Source organism: Halichoerus grypus, chromosome 5 (assembly GCF_964656455.1).
Source record: "Halichoerus grypus chromosome 5, mHalGry1.hap1.1, whole genome shotgun sequence".
In the NCBI taxonomy this organism is placed as follows: domain Eukaryota; kingdom Metazoa; phylum Chordata; class Mammalia; order Carnivora; family Phocidae; genus Halichoerus; species Halichoerus grypus.
In genome coordinates, this window is record NC_135716.1 from 177,744,355 (window position 1) to 177,767,411 (window position 23,057).

Genomic DNA, 23,057 nt, shown 5'->3' on the forward strand with positions numbered 1-23,057 from the left:
GCTTACCTGAAGTCCTTCAGCTCCTGCTTGCCACCGCTGTCCTCCCTCCTGCCGTCCCCCGGGTCGGCAGCGGCCGCCAGCTGGAGGCTTCGGGTGACCGGCCCCCCGCTCCGTTCTCGAGACTTTACATTGAACCGCTCTGTTCTTTTCTTACTGGCCAAAGCGGCTTTGCTCTGCAGGACGGCCTTGCTCTTCTGCACCCGCACGTGCAGGCCCCGGGGCGTCTTGCTGGCGAGCTGGGCAGAATGGTTCTTGGCCACCGCTTTGGGCTTTTTCCCCTCGACGTGAGTTATTCTCGCCATTCTCATTGGGCTCGAGTTCCTTAAGGAGGAGCTTGGCTTTTTGGCCTTGACCGAAGCCGCGAATTTGACATTCTGCTTGGACCTGAAGGACGAGGAGGGCAGCGGCACGGGAGCGGGGCCCGAGCTGCGCGCTCTGGTCTTGCCCAGAGGAGCCTGCATGCTTTGCATCTTGATCTCCGCGTCCGCCGTGCGCCGCCGGTGGCCGCTGCTGTTTTTGTCGCTCCCTGCAGGGGAAGCGTGCCCGCCTTTCTTGGAGGAGTGGGCAACGTTTTTTCTGGCAGGAGAGCGCGGTTTTTTGGGACAGCTGAAGGCGGCGTGCTTGTTGAGGCTCCCGACGTACGTGAACTCCCTGCGGCAGTGCGGGCAGACGTGTGAGGCCGGCTCACAGGCGGCGTTCAAGTCGGCCTTCTGCTTCGCAGATTTGTTCTTCTGAAGGATTGCTTTCTGCACAAGCTGGTTTTTTTTCTTCAGTGCGTTTAGTTTGAGCTTGTTCGAGGACATCTTGCTGAGCTCGACGCTGAAGTTCAGTCTTTTGGGCTGTCCCATGCGTCTGAAGGCGCTCTTCCCGGAGTTCTCCAGAACCACCACACCGTTTTTGGGCTGCACGGTCTGTCTCAAGGGCACTGGGTTCTTCTTAGGCGTGTACCGCTTCTTGTCGCTGGCAGAAGCACACGCCAGGATGTGTTTGTGTAACTCCGGCATGTTGTCGACACCCTTCCCGCACTTTGTGCAGCGAATGGCAGTGGTGAACGTCTGTGGGATGTTGTGTGTCGTGAAATTTGTGGCCGTCACGCCGATGCCCATGGGGTTTCGGTGATGGTACTGAAATGGGGGCGGTTTAAAGCTCGGGTAGTGCTGATTGAGGCCCAGTCGGACATCTGGGTCTTTCGTCTTTATGCCAGAAGCCATTATTTTTATGGTTGTGTAAAGCTCTTCGGAGGAATCATTTAGCTCTTCTTCTTCTTTCGACGCTTCTAAAGGATCTTCTGGCAAACTCTGCATGTGCTCTCTATGGGCCTTGCTGGGATCGGTGAAGTTCTGGGGCCTCAGGGTGCCACTTTCAAACTCATGGTGGGTGCACACCTTGTCTGGGTGGAGATCTCGCTGGTGCTGCTGCAAATTGCACAAGAAAGCAAATTCTTTTTTACAAACTGAACACACAAAGATATTCCCAACTCCATGAAGCAAAAAGCGATGTTCTGACAGATCAGTTTTAGCCTTAAAGAGCTGCACACAAAATTCACATTTGAAGGGCCATTCTTCAGCATGGACAGATAAATGTTTGGTTAGATCTTTAATGGAAAGAAAAGGTGATTCACAGACATTGCAGACGAAGTTTTTGTTGAATGTTTCCTGAACAATCTCCTGTTCAACTGCAGACTGGAGTTCTTCCCTGGGTTTCAGATCATCACCCTCTAGTTCCTCCTGCTTGAAAGTTATCATGGGCAGAGAAGCTTCCAGATTATCCCCAGAGGAAACAACAGAGGAGACTGCTGAGAGCGGTGGCGGCGAGGGGGAAGAGGAGGAAGACGAAGAGGAGAAGGAAGAAGACGAGGAAGACGACGACGAAGAAGACGAGGAAAGGGTCGGGGGTCCGGGCGAAGCAGCAGACGTGAGCGGCTCCACGGAAGGGATGGGAGATGGTGACGGAGACACTGTAGGGGAGAGAATGGGAAGCGGGGACTGCACGGTGGCATTCGAGAGCGGAGAGGGACACAGACAGGGAGATGCCTCGGAAGAGGGGACCGGAAGAGGGACAGTAGGAAGGAGTGGAGGCGGTGGTGTGGCAACAGTCAACACGGGAGGACAGGCTGGGGGGGAAGAGGGGTGTGTTGGGATCAAGAGAGGAGGCAACTGCCCAGAAGAAAGGGAAGAGGTCTGCAGGGCAGGCGAGGAAGGAGAGACATCGGGTGGGGACTCAGCCACAGGGGCCGATGAACTGGAGTCTGGGCCAAGGCCAGCGTCTGGCTGGGGGTCCAGGGACTGACAAGGACTCGGGCTCCGGGTCACATCTGCAGTGCTCTCTACAGGTAAGTCGAGGCCATTGTACTCATTGAGAAGAACCTTCTGCAGCATGCAGGTAGTTGGTTTCTTTTTCTTTACAGCACTGCAGGCTGGCTGCACCAGATGGTTTTCTTTGAACTCCTTGCCTTCAGAGTCACTACAAGGCTTCTTATGCACACTGAGATCTAATACAGATTCCCACTGGACCGGAGTCTTGCCTGTGCCCTCAGCCTTCTGTTTGACACCGCTGGATAAATCCAGTGGCTGCTGGTTGCACACATTGCTAAAAGTAGAACTGGCTGCCCACTCCTTAGATACTTTATATTCGTCAAAGCATGGCGGGCTCACGGCTTCTCTCTCCTCTCTCCCAGATAAACTCCACGCGGGTGAGTTGCTGTGACTTTCTAATTTGGGCTTTTTGGAACCTAGAACTCCATCAGTCCACGCTGCTTTGCCTTCGCTTTGCTTTCCAAAGTCTCGAAGGGCAGGACTGTGTTGTGGGGAACTGGGAGGAGAACTGGTCCGCCGCTTAAACCGACTCGAGGTCACGGGGAGCATGGACGCGGGAGCGGACACACACACGGGCCCTAACTTCGGTATTTCGGTCGCTGAAATGCCTGCAGGAGGAATTAGCTTGTCCTGGGTCTGAAGAAGTTGTTTGAGCTTCGATGACAAGTACACACTTTTTTCTTTGTGGAAAGACACTGCCTCTGACGTGGATATGCTGAGAGGCAGTAAGGAACACGAGGGCACCGAGGGCTCAGGCTCCGTCTCCGCTTTGATTTTAGGTAGCGCGGGAGGACTCGCGGTTCTCCGTTTCTTGGACTCGCTGTTCGTGCCGCTGGAAGGCTCTTTAGGAAGATCATCTGCTATGGCGGCCTGCGTGGTCTTTACATTTTGGGTGATCTCCACCGTAACTGGAGTAAGCAGACAATTGATCCCATACAAGTCGGCCGAGCTGGACTCCATCTCGATGACGTCACAGTTACTCGTGCTGCTGCTCGTCTGAATTTTGCCATCAATATAGAACTTTAGGTTTTCCGAGATATTGCTGGAGATATCCATGATGTACACGTCCTCTGCCTCCCCGTCCTCCTCTGGCTCCGTGCTGGGCACGTAGACATTCTGGGCGGGCGGGGCCTGCTCCGCGGGTGGGCGCGGCTCCTCCAGGAGGCCCCCTTTCCGCCGCACGCCCTTGGGGAGCAGATGGCGCTCGTGCACTCTACGCTGATGCCGTCTCATATTCGTATGCGTTCCAAACACCTTCTTACAGTACTTGCACGGATGCAGCTCTTTAACGTCCCCGTTCTCCTCCACAACAGAAGAACTGACCGCTTCCAGGGGGGCCTTCTCTGAATGCGAGAGCAGAGAGTCCTGCCCGAGGCCGGAGGGCGACGAGCCATGCACCGCGGCGGCGGCGGCGCGGTCTCCAGGGGCTCTGCCGTCTGCTGGGTCGTCGGGCGGCTGCAGCGTGGGCCCAGGCTTGCGCTTCAGCCCCGCCTCGTGGCGCCGCTCGTGCCGCCTCCTGTTGATCTGCGTGCCGAATGCCTTCCCGCAGTACTTGCACTTGAAAGCATGATTGACTGTGGACATGTGGATGTGCGTGTGGCGCTCGAGCCCCTGTTTGGTCGTGAACTTCCTCTCACAGTGCTGACACGGAAACAGAAACGTCTCAAAGATGTCACCATTGGCCTCTTCTTTCATTTTGGGAGTTCTGGAAACAGGTGGAACCTCCGGAGAGCCTGCAAGCGTTTCTTTTGACACATGTTTTGGTTCTTCTAGTAAATCTTCCAGCTTCTCATCACATCGTATTTCTGGCTCTTTCACAGAACTTTCATTTGGCATGTCAGCTTCTTCCTCCCCATCTTCCTCCAGCTCATCCTCTTCCTCCAGCTCGTCCTCTTCCTCCTCTTCCTCCACATCATTCACCTCACAGTTCGTGGCTGCTGGCCTCTCATCTGGTTCCGTGCGGGGCTCACAGGCGGCGGGGGGGACGACGAGCTCCGGAAGCACATCCTGACTGACCGCCTCCTGAAGAACGGCTGTCTGCTCCACTGCACAGGCTGACGCCTTCTCGTCCTCTTCTTTGGGACCTAGAAAGCACAGGAAGCAGAAGCACAGGCTTGAGGACAAAATCTAGCCACTTTATGATCAATTCTTACTATGCAAGCCATTTCTCTTATCACCGAAGATACGTGTGGGAGAGTGTGACCAGCAATACAAAGCTCTACCTTCCCATTTATAAAGCTATATTGAATAGGAATCCATTTTGTTCACTTATTCAACAAATATTTACAGAGCGCCTGCTACACACCAGGCCACACGCCGCGCAACGAGGATACGTACGTGAACAGTGTGGCCACGTGGACCTTCAAATCTCTTCTGTGTTCAGTCACACACATATAAATACAATTGTGTTGACAGAAATTGTAGTACTTAAAACTGTGCTGGAGGGGCGCCCGGGTGGCTCAGTCAGTTAAGCATCTGCCTCAGGCTCAGGTCAGGATCCCAGGGTTCTAGGATCGAGCCCCACACTGGGCTCCCTGCTTTTCCCTCTCCCTCTGCCCCTCCCCCCATGCTTGTTCTCTCTCTTGCATTCTCTCTCTCAAATAAATAAATAAAACCTTAAAAAAAAAAAAAAAAACACCTGTATTGGATATTGATACAATACTGGATTCGGGACTGGATTCGGATCCAGTATCCAGTAATACTGGATATCAAGAGTCTTGTTGTGAATTCTATTCCTCATGATTCCAAACTGAAACTAGAAAACTGTTAATCACATTACCAGGTTAGGTTCTTCATAGGCTGTCTTGAATAGAATGATTCTTTCCCTCCTTCCTGACCAAAACTATGTATTTAGAAGCTAGGACATTTTCCAAGCCTAATCAAATTATTAAGAACTCAGGAGCTGTGGAGAAAAAGGAACCCTCAAACCCTCATGCACTGTTGGTGGGAATGTAAACTGGTGCCTCAAAAAAAAATCAAAAATAGAACTACCCTAAGATCCAGTAATCGCACTACTGGGTATTTACCCAAAAAAAACACAAAAACACTAATTCAAAAGGATACATGCACCCCTATGCTTACTGCAGCATTATTTACAACGGCTAAACTGTGGAAGCAGCCCAAGCGTCCATCAATAGTTGAATGGATAAAGAATATGTGGTATATAAACACACACACATACACAAGAATATTATTTGGCCATAAAAAAGAATGAAATCTTACCATTTGCAACAACAACATGGATGGAGCTAGAGTATAATGCTAAGCAAAGTCAGTCAGTCAAGAAAGACAAACACCGTATGATCTCACTCACGTGTGGAGCTTAAGAAACAAAACAAATGAGCAAAGGGGAAAAAAGAGAAAAAAAGACAAACCAAGAAACAGACTTAACTACAGAGAACAAACTGGTGGTTACCAGAGGTGGGGGGGGATGGGTGAAACAGGTGATGGGGATTAAGAGTACACTTACCATCATGAGCAGAGTAACGTACAGAACTACTGAATCACTACATTGTACACTGGAAACCAATATAACTCTGTATATTAACTATACTGGAATTAAAATAAAAACTTAATAAAAAGAAAAAAGAACTCAGGAGCATCTGAAGAAGGAAATAAAGACCTGAAGTGACTTCTGAGTCTCTATACCCAGAAGAAACCCACCTGAGCCCAACCTGAGGTAGATGGCAGACAGGTGGTCAGGAAGGGGCTCACTACTAAGATGACAGTGGTGCAGAGGCCTAAAGAAAATGAGTCATACAAGTATCTGGGGGAGGGAAGCCCACCAGACAGAGGAAACAGCAGATGCATGAGCTGAGTCAACATGTTAGATGTGTTCAAAAAAACAACAAGAAGTCAGAAAGGCTGGGGTGGGGAGGGACTGAAAAAAGGAAAACTCTAGGTGGACAAGGATGGAGGTACAGAGGTGCTGGTAAGTGGTCAGACACTGGATATATTTTGAAGATAAAAGGCTGACAAGATTGCTGACTGGCTGTGGTGGGCAGGAGAGAGAGGGAGAGAGGGAGGAGTCAAGGAGGATTCCACAGCAACTGTAGTAATACTATTTACTGAAAGACTGAGGGAAAAGTAGGTCTGAGCTCCCCCCCCGCCCCCCGCAGGTGAGTGTGTGTGTTGAGGGGGAATCAAGAGTTACTTTGGGACACACACACACCTGAGTAAAGATATTAAGTCATTTGTTTTACAGGACTCAAGTTCAACAAAGAGGCTGAGCCCAGACTGTACAAGTCCTCAAACCAGAAGTGGTATTTGGAGCACAGGACTGCAAGAGGCCACCTGGAGAATGAATGCAGACAGAAAAGAGGCGGGAAGATGGTCCCCCAGATGACTCCAGGACTTACAGGTCAGAAGAATGGCCAGTGAGGTTAACTGGAGAGCCAAGAAGAGTAAAGAAAGTTTCAAATGGAGGGAGTGATCAGCTGTGTCCAGAACTACGCATGGGTTGGCTAAGAGGAGGACAGGGGGCTAAACGTCCAATTTATCAAGGTGGAGCTGTGGTGGTGGTGACAACAGTTTTAGCAGAGCAGTGGGGACAAATGCCTAATGGGAGTTCCTAAGAAAATGGACAGAGCAGGGAGACAGGGAGGCTAGAGTGAAGCTATCAAGGAAAGCAGAGAAGTGGAGAAGGGGTTGGAAAGAATCACAGGGACAGCAAGGGACTCTAAGACAGGCACCATTACAAGCCCATTTAATGCTCACAGGGATGGTCCACTGCGCTGCTTTCTCTACAGTACCACCTGAGTCCCTGCTGAATTAGGCCCCTTTTAGGAAAATGAAACATGCATTCAGAAAGGCTCTGTAAAGGAAGCAGAGGCTCTTCATTCACTGGGCCAATATTTACTATATGCCAGTACTACGTGAACAGGACTGTCAAGACCCTTATCCTGGCAGAGCTTCACTTTAATGGGGGCCACGTACCAGAAAGCAGCAACAAGACTGTCCTGAATTAATGACCATGCTTTGGGGAAGTACGGGTTGCTACGGAAGAATGCAGGAGAAACACCTAATAATGACTTTGTTCATCAGGGAAGGAAGGACTGAGCAGACTGAACCTGAAGGTCAAGGACAGAAAAGGAAAAGCAAGCAGGAGGAATCAAAACATGCATCACGCTAGAAATTAGTCTGGACTTACCTGGGGGCAGTGGGGCTCCATTAAGGTATTTTAAAGCAGGAGAGTGCCGTTTGGGAGATCTGGCTGCAATGTGGCTTACGGGATTGGGAGGAGGACAATCCTGAAGGCAGGAATTCTAAGGCTGGGGTATTAGAAGGGAGAGGGTGGGGCCCACACTAAGAGATGGAAATGGAAGGAAGCAATGGACACAAAAAAGAGTGGCCAGACTGTCAAGAGAAGAGACCTGTCAACAGACCCAGGGACCACCTGGATGTGGGGAGGGGGAGGACGGGCTAAAAAGGCCAACCATTCCCTGCTCTGCAAACACCAGGTATTCGTGGCAAGCTCACCTGCTCAGTCCCAGCCCCCTGGCCTTACTTTTACCTGTCTGTCCGCTACCTCTCCCCCAACAGACCAGCCTTCTCTCCCCTAAGACAAACTTCATTAATCCCACGAGTTCTCCACAGACTGGGACACCAGTCATTTGATGGTGGTAGAAGCTAACTCCCTTTCCAAATACATTTTCAACAAAGACCCAGCTTGCTAAAAAAGTCAAAATGAGACAACAGAAAATGAAAAGAACATCTCTAAGGCTTAGAAATTTTAGAGTCTATTTTTAGCCAAAATCTGTGGCTTCTGTTACTGTGGGGGAAAAAAAATTTTTCTTTCCCTGTGATTGGTAAACAATCCCAGACTTAAAACTGTCCAAAGTAATAGGGAACAAAACACTCAGAGCTCTATTAATTAACTAGTAAGGTCCACACCAACGTGTATCCACACACTCGATGAGGTCTGTTGAGTTTTAAAAATAAAGGAAGGTTTGGGGAACACAAGGAAAAGTCTGGACTGTTTTGCTCAGTACACAGACCACTTGCTGAGGACAATGCCGAACACTCAGGAGAAGCTGACAACTAGCCTGTAAGGAACCAATCACACTTTGATCAGCTACTCCACAAACAGATAAATACTAGGTACTTTTCTTCCTAGGACCTAATGTTATATCAGGAATAAATAACTTGACTTCAATTACTGAAGGGGAGAGACAGGGCTGTTAGATTTTCTTCTTTAATTCTGCCACTAAAGGCACTGAGGTTCTTCAGTATTTGTGCTGTTGTTCAAACAGAAGTCTTAATCAGCAAATCTGGTATCAGCACACAAAACTTAGTTTTATAAGGCTCTAGGAAATCAACCTGTCCGTTCTTGATTCACAAAATGCCACAGGAAATTATAATCCTTTATGAATGTCATCACTGCAAACAGTGCTAATAAAGTGGTTTATAAAAGGCATCCAAATACATTCAGATCACATCAATCTTTCGCCCTTTTTAAAAGGCATCCAAAATATTCTGTTGGGTTTTTTTTTTTTTTCTCTACAAATGTTTCTTGAAAGAGTCACAAGCCTATATTTTGAAATCTGCCTGTTTAGGTCACTACAAACAATTCTTAGAAAGCTCCAGTCTCTGCATATATTTGCCACATAACGAATTAATACACGCCTCCCTCGTTTCTATTATCAATGGTCTCAATATGGTCGTTCAGCTACAAGGAGCACAGAGCAATCTGCCTTTCTGATGAACTTTCAATCCATGCCTCTCTCTAAATTCTCATATCATAGAGGGCCTAGAATATCAAGCCTTAGAAGGGATGATAAAGAAGAAAATCTGGAGTGGAGAAACACGAGGAAATAAAATAGAAATTTAATTTCTAACAAAATACAAGGGGCACGATCCCAGGGTTCTAAGATCCAGCCCCACGGTGGGTTCCCTGCTCAGCGGGGAGTCTGCTTCTCCCTCTGCCCCTGCTCGTGCTCCCTCTCTCTCTCTCAAATAAATAAAATCTTTTTTTTTTTAAGATTTTATTTATTTGCGAGAGAGACAATGAGAGACAGAGAGCATGAGAGGGAGGAGGGTCAGAGGGAGAAGCAGACTCCCTGCCGAGCAGGGAGCCCGATGCGGGACTCGATCCCGGGACTCCAGGATCACGACCTGAGCCGAAGGCAGTCGCTTAACCAACTGAGCCACCCAGGCGCCCTCAAATAAATAAAATCTTAAAAAAAAAAAAAAAAAAAAGAACTCTTCACTCTGCACACTTTTCATGCTGGTATATAAAATCAAAGGTGTTTGATATTTCAAGTAAATTTTTTTTTTTTTTTTAAAGATTTTATTTATTTTTATTTGAGAGAGAGAGAATGAGAGAGAGTGAGTACATGAGAGGGGGGAGGGTCAGAGGGAGAAGCAGACTCCCTGCCGAGCAGGGAGCCCGATGCGGGACTCGATCCAGGGACTCCAGGATCATGACCTGAGCCGAAGGCAGTCGCCTAACCAACTGAGCCACCCAGGCGCCCTCAAATAAATAAAATCTTAAAAAAAAAAAAAAAAAAAAGAACTCTTCACTCTGCACACTTTTCATGCTGGTATATAAAATCAAAGGTGTTTGATATTTCAAGTAAATTTTTAACTGAAGTGCAAAACATAACAATGGTAAGTACATAAATCGTAAGTACATAGCTGGATAAAACATTTACAGAGTAAACACACTGCTGCACCCCGACACTGCTCAGTGACGGACTAGTGCCAGTGTCCGAGAAGCCTTCTCAAGTCCCTGCCAGTCTGACTTCTATCACCAGAGATTTGTTTTGATGGTTCTGAACTTTATAAAGTATTTATAAATATAATCACATAGTATGTTTCATTTCATTTTAACCAGGGAATAATTCCATTTTTAACAAAGAACGTCTTTAATAATATTTTTAAGGGGAGGTGAGATGTGGAAGGCTCAGTTCACCGTATTAAATTCAGGTAGCCATTTGCTGTTAACCCTTTCCAGTTTTTGGGTGAAGCCTCAAAAGGGCATCCCAAGGAGATTTACAGTAACTGGCGATACATACCCAAATCATACAAGTCCAACTTCCAAGCTTACCTTCCGCAGAATCTCTCATATTTGCAGAAGCAGAATCTGGCTCGCTTGTCTTCAGCTGTAGGTCTTCGGTTTTGTTTGCTTTGTTTTTACTTTCCTGGGATTTTTTCTTCCCTAAAACACAACATGTATTTATTTACTTACTCACTCACTATTACCCTGAATTCTTGAAAAAGACAATTACTAATCCAATGACAGCAAACTGTAGATTTCTAGGCAATTATCCTATCAGTTAAAAAAGGAACAGACAATGAATAAGAATACTTTTAAGTCATGTTAGAGAAAAAAAAGAAACCCATAAACCCTGTATTCTTGGGCATTAGTTCCCCTATCAAACTAACAGCTCATCTATTCTAGAAAAGTTAAAAATACTGATGTCAGAGGAAAATGAGAGAGACAACTAACACCGAGTTTCAATACCACACAAGTAATAAGGACTGGCAAAGTCTGATTGTTTGTTAAGAAGCACACTGGGGAAAAAAAGACGGTATAACTTGGGTCCCTTTTAGTTAAGACACGCTTATCCACAACTGTCAAAGCAAAACACCAGAAGCAGGCTCCGCTGAATTGCAAAGGATGCATATGCGCAGTGGCTCAAATATCAAATGCAGAGTAATTACGAATAATTCACTGTCAAGCCGGCATGAATTCTGAGGGTCCCCAGGGACTCGATTCCAGGTCCAGTACAATTCAGGATTTCATTAACAACTGGAAGAATGGAATTCAGGAAACACTAACTGCATTCCAACCAATCCCACAGTTTAGAAGGTAAGACTAAAATGCAATGCGTCTCTGACAAGCTGGAACAATAAGCTCAGGTCACCAAGATATTCAATATGGATAAGCCATTCTCTAGAAAAGTACTAATACTGAAGGTTTGGAAGCTGAGTCTCTTTGGGATTTAACCAGAATTTGTGGCCCTTCTTTTCTATGTACTAATACTGAAGGTTTGGAAGCTGAGTCTCTTTGGGATTTAACCAGAATTTGTGGCCCTTCTTTTCTATTTTTTTTTAATTCCAAGTTTCTTTTTCCTGGTAGCTCTTGTTCAGTTTTCAGATTCAGAGCAGGTTCCCTCCTCAACCTCCCCGAACACTTCTTTCTTCTCCTCCTGCAATGCTCTCCCCAGCACGCCTCACAGAGCCGCCCTTTCTCTTTCAGAACAAGCCTCTTGACAAACTAGAAACCACCCAGTGCTCCTGGAAAACGGTATTCTCTGTAACAGAGCACCACTACAGAGGAACATCAGTAACGAAAATAGAGACAACACATGAAAATGAGGTGCGACACACACAAGTAACATTGAGAGGTTCATCACAGTTAAAAATGGAAACATCAATTATCATATGAAGCAAATACTAATCCTAAAAAAAGCACCACCAGATTTTGGCAAATAATTAAGAGATGAAACAAGGGGGGGGGAAGTACAAAATACTCAATAATCGGCCATTTGTCAGTCTTAGGCAAATTCTAAAATACTATTTTAAATTCCTAAGTCTTCGGTCCGTGGAAAAAAAAAAAAAAAGATGCTTTGACGCTTTCTGCCTAATCGGTGAGAAGTGCACAACCCCCTCCCCCCCACCTCCAGGTGCCCTCTTTAAAAAACAAGGCCAGGAAACCTTGATTCCCTATGAAGAGAAACCACTTGAAGTAGGGACACGTGCATCCTACTGAGAGGGCCACAGGCTGCCTGGGCGTCCCGCAAATGATTTCCTCTGTTGTGGGCCTGTCCGATGCGCTGGAGGACGTTCAGCAGCATCCCTGACCTCCACCCACTAGATGCCAGTAGCACCTCCACTTTTAACTGTGACAAGCCAAAGTCTCCAGACACGGCCGAATGTCCGGGGTGGAGATGAGAGGCCTCCCCAGGTTAAGAATCACTGGGCTGAACCAATACAATACAGGTCACGAAAGATATAATGGGGCTCTGCAGTCTATATATTTAAGAATTTTAAAAGTTTTTGAATCCCACTAATAAACCACTTGTAAAAATTAAAGAACAATTAAATGTATTCCCAAGTAACTTTGGTGAACACTAACAGACTTAGTTTATCGTGGAAATGAGTCTATCATGGATCTAATTATCATTCATTCATGAGACTGAGATTACCAGACACATGAAATGATCCTCACAATCTTAATCAGAACCATCTAACACTTGAGTTACTTTCCATTAGGACCGTAGACTAGAGATAAAGGGGCTATGGAAACCACCTGTCCTACCTGCTATTTTGAGAGAAAAATGAAGGCCAAGGCCCCAGCAGGACTCATAATCAGTCTTCGAGAGAACAGAAATTAGGGCCCGGGTGTCCCGACTCACACTTAGGCATGCTTGGTGTCACTCACAAAGCCAAATACTGCGGTAACAGAATAACAGGTGGGGGAACCTGCTACATTTCTGTAAATAAGTAAATTTCTTTTCCTGATACTTGGTTTCTGTTCTATTTGTAATCAAACTAAAAGAGAAGACAAAAACAAGCCTATAACCAAAACAACCTCTAAGGACTCTTACAAAGGGGCGTGGGGACTTGTCCGCGTCTGTGAGGCAGGAGGGGCCTCGGGAATGGGTCCGGCCGGCAGAGCCCGCTGGGAGCCTGGTAAGTACACGTGTGCACTTACCATCAGGTGCCTGAAGGGTCCTACATAGAAGCTACTGCCAGCTGCGTGCTCCACTTGGTCTAAACAAGAAAGATACAGGAATGAAACACAAGGAAAGTGAAATGGAAACGCCAACAAAGAACATAATGGAAGACAGGACAAACTTCATGTATGTAAGGAAAAGAAATACACACACAGTTATGAAGAAAACTGAATGAAACAGAAGGAAAAGAGCAGTTACCTACTGCACCAAGGTTCTCACACACACAAAAATAAAAATTAGAAAAATTAATCTTTAACTGTGTTCTGAGCCGCTGACAGGAGGACCCACTCGGTATACTTACTCTCAGGCCCGTGCCACGCCCGCGCTGCAAAACAGATGCTCTTACCACTTTCTGCCGGAAGACCCCGACGTCCCCATCCACGCCTCTCATCTTACAGATACCCAAGGACCAGAGACGTGAAGTCATCTGCCCAAGGTCACGCAACTAAATTAGCTCTAGAGCCAGAATGAACCTGCAAGGATGATGATGCTAAAGGTGTTCTTGCTGCTACATTTCTTAAGACCAGTAATGACACAGTAAAAATACCATATTCTGTACAATGCAATTTCTGTTTTTAAAAGATTTTATTTATGAGAGAGAGCGCATGCGCATGAGCAGGGCAGGAGTGGAGGGAGAGGGAGAGAATCCCAAGCGGACTCCCTGCTGAGCGTGGGGCCCCACTCAAGGCTCAATCCCACAACCCTGAGATCGTGACCTGAGCCAAAACCAACAGTCGGAAACTCAAGAGACTGAGCCACCCAGGCGCCCTTACAAAACACTTTCTATGCGTTGTCTCACTTGGTTTCAAGGGCAAATGAAAGAAAAGTGGTAGAGACGTCCACTGCATTTACAGGGAAGGAACAAGAATCAAATTAGAGTGCAAATTTTTTTTTTCCATTTCAATGTTATCTGATGCCAGAAACACTTATCAGTCAACACTAATCAGTCAATTGAGACACAGAACCTCAATCTAAGCAAATATGATTCACCATTAAATAGTACCAATAAAACTGGGTTTTCTAGTGAAATAGCTACCATTATAGAGAAGTCCAGCAGTCATAACGGCTACTCTTTATAGATAATGTCTAGCATTATACCTCTGGTGCCTGGGATGCAAGGTGCAAAATCAAAATTGCCTGAAGCATCACATAAATAATTTAACCTAGGTCTGGACTGTGTTCTACTATCTACTAAAACTGGTCAAACACTAGCAAATTCTAGAGAATAATGTTTCGCTTAAAAATGTGCAGGCTTCAACTGTTGAATCTCAGATCTGTACCTCTGAAACAAATAATGCAATATATGTTAAGAAAGAAAAAAAGAAGAAGAAGAATGTAGCAGGAGGGGAAGAATGAAGGGGGGGAAATCGGAGGGGGAGAAGAACCATGAGAGACGATGGACTCTGAAAAACAAACTGAGGGTTCTAGAGGGGAGGGGGGTGGGAGGATGGGTTAGCCTGGTGATGGGTATTGAGGAGGGCACGTTCTGCATGGAGCACTGGGTGTTATGCACAAACAATGAATCATGGAACACTATATCTAAAACTAATGATGTAATGTATGGGGATTAACATAACAATAAAAAAATTTAAAAAAAAATGTGCAGGCTTCAGAGAAAACACAAAATTCTAGAAGGCGTGCTCAAGTTACATTAAAAATTCATCACAACAGTGAAGGCTCCCGCATTTCGTGATTTAAGTGAATTAAATTTAGAACCCTATGTAACTCTACGTGCGCTGCCTCCTCACTGAGCTACCCAACTCCTAGGTATAAAAATCAGAACTCAGTACTGGCGCACAGAAGCAGGTCTACCTGATCTTTGCGTAGGGAGTTCACCACCTTACTCAGATACACAGTTGATTCCACACCAGGTGAGACCCCATCTCTGAGCTCTTACCATGAAAGGTCATCAAGAACATGAGCTGCCCTGAACAGGAGCCTCCACAGACTCCCCCGAAGGAACCCCTGAAGGACCCCCCGGAAGGACTTCCCCGCAAAGGACGGGCTGTGCCTGCCCCCTCCAGTGCCTCGCCTCTCGCTGAGCCCTTCATCTTGGCAACTGCGCCTCCATCTACTCCCCTTCCAGTGGAGCACGACTTTGCAAGGTTACCTCTGATCTCATGACTACGAAACCCCACATTTCTTTAGGCTTCATTTGCCCCAGGTTTTCCCTCCGTGTCTGACAGTTTCATAGGTCTGACATTCATTCCTAAGATTCCTCTCCCCAGCCTTGTGACACCACCATCTACCATCTCCTCCTTTTGTGACCATTCTTTCGCAGGATCTTCCTCTCCTCCCTGCCCTCAGCTGAGAGGGTCCCTCATAGGAAATCTAAAGACTGGAGGCTTTCGTACAAGGTTGAAGAAAGGCTAAGCCGAGGGCACACATCTTAAGAGAACAGAACAGACACGCGACACGGGAATAATGGGCTATGTTAAAAGGGAAGAGAGAAGAACCTAGGATTTGAAGCAGAAAGAGCCTCAAAGGTGGTCCTATCTGCTCCCCAAACTCCACAAACACGCCTCTTGAAGCTTTATCTCATTATAGGAGTTGTCTAAAATCTCACAGCAAGTTGGTAGCAAAACTGGGACTTTTATTCCCATCCAATTCACTATTCTGTCCACTGTGTTCTAGAGGCCTTGCTGTGAGTGACACTTTCTGGGCCCTAATTCTTTCACCCTTAAAAAAGATAATTAACGGTGCCATCTGCATTGCAGGCAAGTTTGAGAAATTTATCATAAAAACATAAAGTCAATAACAGAGCTTTTCAAAGTTGTGAAAGGCAAGGACAGCAGGCTGGCATGGCCGTGACAGCAGCTCTCAGAACACCAGCTTCAGAGGCAAGTCCGAGTTCACAGGCAAGGTGAAAGGCTTGGCTGGGGGAAAAGCACAAAGTTCAGGGGCACCTGGCTGGCTCAGTCGGTAGGGCACATGACTCTCATCTCAGGGCTGTGAGTTCAAGCCCCATGCTGGGCGTGAAGCCGACTTAAAAAAATTAAAAAATAAATTAAAAAATGTTAAAAAGCATAAAGTTCTTGTTAAATGACCTCTTCATAGGATTAAAAGACACGCGCACGCGCACGCACAATCTCTAACAGACCAGGTAGTGAGAAAGGGGCATCAGTGGATGACAGTCAAGTCGTGGGCTGGAAGAATGATGACCGAGATGTTCTGTGGGAGCTGGTAAAGGGAGCAGAGTCAGACCGCCAGCAGTTTTCTATCTGGGGGTGGTTAACATTCTGCAGTTGGTGCTGATGGAGGAAAGAAGCTGGAAACATATATGAAAATAAGTTTTCCACAAGGAATTAACAGTCCATTTCAAAAATTTTAATGTATGCTTAGAAAAGAAAACCGGAAGATAATGACTCGGTAAAGTCAGCAGCAGTCACAGTCAGGGCGAGCGGGAACTGGGCAGCAGGACCGAGGTGAGAGCAGAGCCTCCAAAACCATGGCCAGAAAGGCTCCGGCAAAGGTCAGCCCAGCTGCACATGGGACGGGGTGTGTCCATCAGATGGTCAGAGTGGCCGTTACGGCTGCCCAAGGTGACACTGGGGGAAGACGAGCCACTCAGTCTAGCCCCGCCTCTCCGCAGTGTTTGGGAGAGAACATTTTGAAGCAGCAAGAGGCCGTGCAGCAACTGGTTTTCATGAAAGTAATATGCTATACATTTCCTATACATTTATTTTATACTTAAAATAACTTGAAAATGTACCTGACAGTAAAAAAAATTCTGTTAAGCAGCTTGGGCACAACTTCAACCCTTTTCTGTAGTCAGACTAGCCAAGAGAGCTGTCTGTAATCCTGGAGACAAATTATAAAAATAAAACTCTCTGGTTTTAAGTTGCTCATAGTATTAAAACAGGACTCTAGGCTTTGCTTCCAACAGAAACAATGGAAAAGTTCTGGATTTTTCAGAGCCGTAGATCCCAGTGTAAATTCCTGGGATGCTTGCGTCGCACGTGGGGGGGGGGGGGCGGTGCACAGCCTTTGCCCCTGTGGAGGGTCTGGCCCACAACTCTTCCACATGCCAAGCTCAGGGGAGGAACAGCAAGGATCACATCGGAAGGGAGCTTTTAATTTCTCTAAAAAAGGCTTTTAGTGGCTTTGACTGGATAATTCCAAATACCAGAGAAGGCTCCCCAAATAAACTTTAATAAATTCAAATCGAGAAAGCACTACATTTCCTTATACTCTTTGGAACCTCAAAGTCTTGTGGCATGAGCGAAATGATTTTAGAGACTAACTAAATACCTCTGAAACTTAAGCTGCCAGCCTGTCTACTTTATAAGTATTTTAATTTCTAGGATTCTTCTCAGGGATCTTCAGTAGCTTTTCTCTTACAGGGGGAAAAATGTATCTAAAGTCTGAAAACCTTGCATATAAAAAGTGAGTTGGCAACTACATTAACTCCGGTTTAAGAGTCAGTCCCCCGAGGCCAAACAAACAGGGACTGGGAGCTGAGTAGGGAGGGGTGTGCGGCTGGCGCCTGGCAACCCCCTGAAACAGAGCACACGGCCACACCCTCGAGCATTGGTTATCCTCAGCTGAAAGTAAAGTCATTTATGATAAACTTTACGATACTATATCCTGATGAATGAACTGTGAAATTTAGATTAAAAATACTTTCAGGAAATGAAATCTAGATATAAATCTGAGAGAAGACACCATTACAACACTTCAAATCATTATCTACATTTGTTTACAGAAATGCTCAGAGGAACAGTGGTCAAGCCATATCACTAAGGAAGGTATGATACCTGTTCATGTGTTCATTTTTTCTCATTTTTCTAGATGAACATTTGGCTACAGTATGGAAAAAAACCAATGAATACATTATTTTTGAAAGAAATGCCTAACAAAGGCAAAATTAATGAGGCAACTGAAAATGGCCACTATTGGTTGAGATTAACATATGCAATTTTATAACAGTACAATTTGGAAAAGGTCTCAATGGTCTACTTTGCCTACACAGCAGGAAGTACTGAGGTGCTTCTCTTCTCCCTATCTCCTACTTGTACACCTAGTCTGAGTGTCCAGAAAAAAACATCAAAATTCACAACAGACACACATTTAAAGGGGGTGTAAAATAGTCAGAAGAGACATTACTGAACAGCCGACACTGCTCAAGCATTCAAATTACCGCTGCTAACCTTTTCTGTTCGGCAGGTCGTCTTCAACTTGTTTCCCTGTGCATCATGTGACTTCCAACAAAAAGTTAATTTCCCTCCTCCTTTTGAGTAGCCACACACCTTGTATTCTTTTTCTTGTTTCACTGCACTTGGTTATTGTATCCCTCATTATTTAAATCAAAAATCTAATTTAAATAACCATGTTGAGTGCCTCCCAGGTATAAGCGAAGGGTCAACGTGTTGGCAGTCAACCGTGATCATCATGACAGTATTGTTTCCTGGCTTTTCTTCTGCTTCTCCTAAAAATGTGAAATTAATATGCCATGTTCTGATAGAAGTTTAAGAAACAGGTTATAAAAATAAAACAATCTACAGAGATACTAAACTACTCATCACTTGGATCTACTGTGGGACACTTTTATACCAGTATAATTTTTAAGACTATTAATACATCACTACTGCTAAGCAATCTCATTCTCTTCTTCCAAGACCTCAACCGTCTTCTGGACTCCTCCACACCTGCAGACGTGCCTCTATCAGAACTTATGAACAAGGGCCTGGACCTCTGGGGGCCTATGCATGCACACAGACCAGCACAAATTTGCCCACTCTGATAATTCAAAATGCTATCTTTCAGATTCAAGTAGAGAAGGAACTAAAATGTATTCTCCTCATAAAGTAATTATTTTTTAAGTCACAACTTACATTTAAATTCAAGATTTTTTAAGATCTGCACCTAAGAACAAAATCATACTAACTAGCCTATTTGACAATACATCTCACACTCAGATGCACTAGCCTCTATCACACTACTGTTCAAATTTAGCTCAAGCTCAATTCTTGCAAGATAAGAATTTTTCCCTCTAAATAATTTGTAAAGTTTCTGGAACCATGGTGAAACAGAAGTATTTTGATTTTTCTTGGATGCTTAATATCTACAAAACACTTTGTTAAGAGCTATAGGGAATGAATATATGTATATATATACACACACACATATATATTTAGAGATAATATATATAAGACCACAAAGATGTCTGCCCCAAAGGAACTTAAAACTGAAGTTACGTCCAACTTTGTGAAAAGTTAAGTCCCTTTGCAGAAAGGCCCTACCTAATGTCAACAAGAAGCAAATGTTGAATGGAAAAGATGTTCAAGAGAATCTGAATCTCATTAAAAATAAAAATGAGAGAGGGGAAAGGAGGGAGGAAGAAAGCAGAAGAGGGAAGGCCAAGGAGGTGGGGAGAGGGAGGGAAGGGACACAGAGAGACAGGGGAGGGGATGAAGTAAATCTCCACCCAGCCAGGTAAAGCAAGGACACATGCACAGCTGGGGCCCTCCTGAGGCATGGAAGCCATGGAACCCCAAGCACTGACATGGCAGCCTTTCAGAAACACCAAATCTTCTCAGTGCTGGTCTCCCAGGATTAAGCCACACTCTCCCGAGTTGATGCTTCTCTCTTTCGTCAACACAGGGATAAAATAACGCCCCCCAAGGAACAAAGAAACCTGGGAGCAAGGGCTCACCAAGGACTAGAATTTTCAACAGTTGCTTCCTAGGCCAGTGCCCAACGCTGGAGAAGGGTTTCCCTCTCACTCCACTCATTTCACCTGCTCCCAAAAGGTTCCTATGCCCCCAAAGTCATACATCTTTCCTGCAAAGAGCTGACCCCAACTTAAATGAGATTCTGTCCCTCCCCGGTGTGTTGGGGTGGTACTCGGAATAAAACAGGTTCTCGAAAGGCACAAACCCACAAAAACTGAAATTCACAAAACTGAAACTATACTGTGCAGCCTTGGGCTATGATCTGATTAAGGAGAAATGATCCTGGTTAAGGCAGACAGGAACAAGCTATAATACACACTAGTGACAACTACCGGATACTGTCATCAGGAGGAGTACGTCAGATAATGCACAAAAAGAACTCTGCACAGTGCCTGACACAGACGGAATCAATGGAATCAATTGTAAGGATTACCCACAGTAGATTCTACAAAACAAATTACAGAAACCCCACGCCTACAAGTCTCAATTGTCAGCATATGTTCCTTCTTATAAAGACAATGACATTCTGCTTCCACTAACAATTCCGAATTCATCCATTTGTTTTGTTCATTTGTTCTCCAGTGATTCACACGATCCCACCCAGGTATCACTATGGAAATGTACAAGTCCAATGAGGACAGAAGTTTAACTGAGTGCTTCAACCACTCACTAATGCACCCATCAATATACAGTAATGCTCTAACAGAAGCTGTGAGTACATTTCAGTGTTTTTTAATCTGTAACCTACTGATTTTATTGCTTCTAACCAACTGTCTAAACATTAACAGTTCACTCAATGGTTCTTAATCTTTTGGGAAAGAAACCTTAGACACCCTTTGAAAATCAGGCAACACCTAAGGCCCCTCTCCCCTGGTAGTCACAAAGAGACATAACCACACCTGGAGGCTCATGGACCTCTGTGTCATCACAGAGTCCAGCTCTAAGTTCATGCAAACATACATATTGAGGGGTACACCTGTGTGACCCCCAAAAAGACTCCACTCCTTAGACTGCTCAATAAAAATGCTGCACAGAAAATCAGGACGTTTCCTTAAAACTGATACCGCCAGCTTCCCTGGTAACCTGCAAGAAAACGACTCTCACATTTTTGTTTTTTCCTGACTGCATATCCAGAAAGATGTGAAATGACAGATTTTCTAATCTGTCATGTGCAGCACGGAAATTGCTCCCACACAGTTACTTTCAGGGCTGCCTGATAATTTAATGTCTAAGAAAACATACCCAAAATTCATCCAAAATGTCAACCACACAAAATTTGGTCACAACAGTACGGTAGTCACGAGTGGTTTGGACCACATAGAGGTAAGACAGGAGGACAAGAAGAAAACAGCAAACCCTTCATTTGGGCAACAAGCAAACAGTCAAACATGTTTACTTCTGCCCACGCACAAGCGACAAATCAAATTCCAGGAGTTATCTAATCCACCAATCCATGTAACCACAGGTGTCCTAGTTTGAGTAACTAGTAAAACAAGACAGCTTTTAAGAGAGAAGCAGGTCTCTAGCCCATGAGTTCTCTAATGCCATGATGTGTATCTAGCTGCAGACCCACAGACCATCTTACCTAATTTTCAATCTATACTTAATTCACTTTGTGTCACCAAACCAAAACATATGGATTTTAATAAGCCGTGTTAGAAGATGTTGGAACTATTCCTTTATTTTTTCAGAAGGGCCACCATAAGCCAAAGGATGGACAGAGTTACCACAGAGCTAATTTTGCCAGTGCCCACCAATTAAAATGGGACAGACCAAGGTCAGTGTGCCAGGCATATTCCTACGAGGCTCTCGCTTGATGCTCACAGCAATCCTGCGAGGCAGATCTTATCCCCATTTTACAGACAGGTAAATTGAAGAGCAAAACATGTGGAGTAACCTGTCCAAAGTCATACTGCTATTAACCAGTGGAGCTGGGATATGAACCTGGCCTCCTAATTCCAAGGCCATGTTCACAATAAAGTCCACACATCGTACATCTCCCAGAACTCAGAGGTAGAGCTGGGTCAGCAATTTTTCCCTTCTCGCCTCCCCACAACAGAGACACACAGTTCAGGCTCATTTTAAACAGGTTATCCATGTGCAAAGTAGTGATCAAGTTGTATGTAACAGAGAAGCAATAATGAAGCTCAGGCAGTACACGCACGTACTTTAGCACAGTTGGAAGTTGGAGGGAGCACAATCATCATTCACCGTGAAAACAGAGCTTACCAACTCCGTGTACTTTCTGACAATGGCCCATGAGATTTAGGGGATCCCTGTCTCTCTAAAACTGAAGAGGGCCAGGAAGAGCATGAGTTAAGCATCACTTCTTCTTGATTTAATATTTTCTATACTCTCGTGCAACCATAAATTGAATTTATCTTGGCACACAGGCAGCAATTTACATTTTATATCCGGAATTCTTGAATTTATAATTTTGATGGAATCAAAACTGTAAAATATCAAGCTTAACACCCAAATTTGATCTTGTTATCAACGACACGATCACATGCAGCAAGGAAGATACTTCCTGTGACAATATATTCAGCAGCTAATCAAACTGCTTAAACAAGCAACTTTGAAATTTTAAGCCCCTTAGTTCAAAAATCCGACCAAGACTGACTATCTCTAGTTATTCCTTTTGATTATTGGTCTGGAATGACAATGAGAGGGAAACTGTAAATTCAACCGCACTGTCAATCCTACAAAAATTACAATCCACAATGTGTAACTGCAGGAGGAACGTGTTCCCCGGGGGGAGAGGAATGTGAGGCTTCGGTCTGCGCTGCGCCAACATTAATCCGCTCACGGAGAAGGTACCAAAGGCAGGAGGCGGAGATGAAAGCCCTCATTCCTCACAGGGGTCCTCAGACACTCTGCCCAAAACCAGCAGTCACCTGACTGCACAGAGAAACAGGGTCTAAAAATCTCTTATGTTAAAAACAAAAATACAGAACCAGAAAGGCATATTCTACCCCTCCAACTGGCAAGAGAATGAAAACTGAACCTAAGAAGCCAAACAGTAGAAAAAACTAAAATAACAAAAGGCACAGGAATTCACATTGTTGCCCATTCTAAACTGTATGACAACTTCAAACACTGCACACGGTTGGTTTTGGGGTTCTAAACAGGGGTGAACAAACCAGTTTGTCTTCATTTTTGTGGCATGTGGTGTCTCAGGAAACCTACAAAAGACTGCCCCAATAGGAAGGATTAGAAGTACAAGGGGAAAGACTGTTTATCACCGCAGCTTTAATAGAAAGGGGGGGGGGGGGCTTTTAGCCTAAGTAGGTACTTACTGGTTTTCTTTTTAACCAAAGCAAAGATAATTCTCTGCAACTACACATAACTGGTAACATACAGTTAATTTATTAAGGATGAAATTA

General features: G+C 45.2%; 1 protein-coding gene across 8 annotated transcripts in view; it reads right to left on the bottom strand.

The window, feature by feature from the left end:
- The window catches only part of PRDM2 (PR/SET domain 2), a 117,652-nt gene that overhangs the window by 34,636 nt on the left and 59,959 nt on the right, over positions 1-23,057 (bottom strand). For 5 of the 8 annotated variants that reach the window (XM_078073780.1, XM_036094271.2, XM_036094272.2 and 2 more), the window contains 2 exons: positions 10,363-10,473; positions 7-4,399 (listed from right to left, as the gene is read on the bottom strand). In XM_078073780.1, the coding sequence (XP_077929906.1) occupies positions 7-4,399; positions 10,363-10,473 (4,504 nt within the window). Of the gene's footprint in view, positions 1-6; positions 4,400-10,362; positions 10,474-12,868; positions 12,930-12,975; positions 13,035-23,057 lie in introns of those variants that run through there. The other 3 variants (XM_078073781.1, XM_078073782.1, XM_078073779.1) reach the window with 3 other exon arrangements.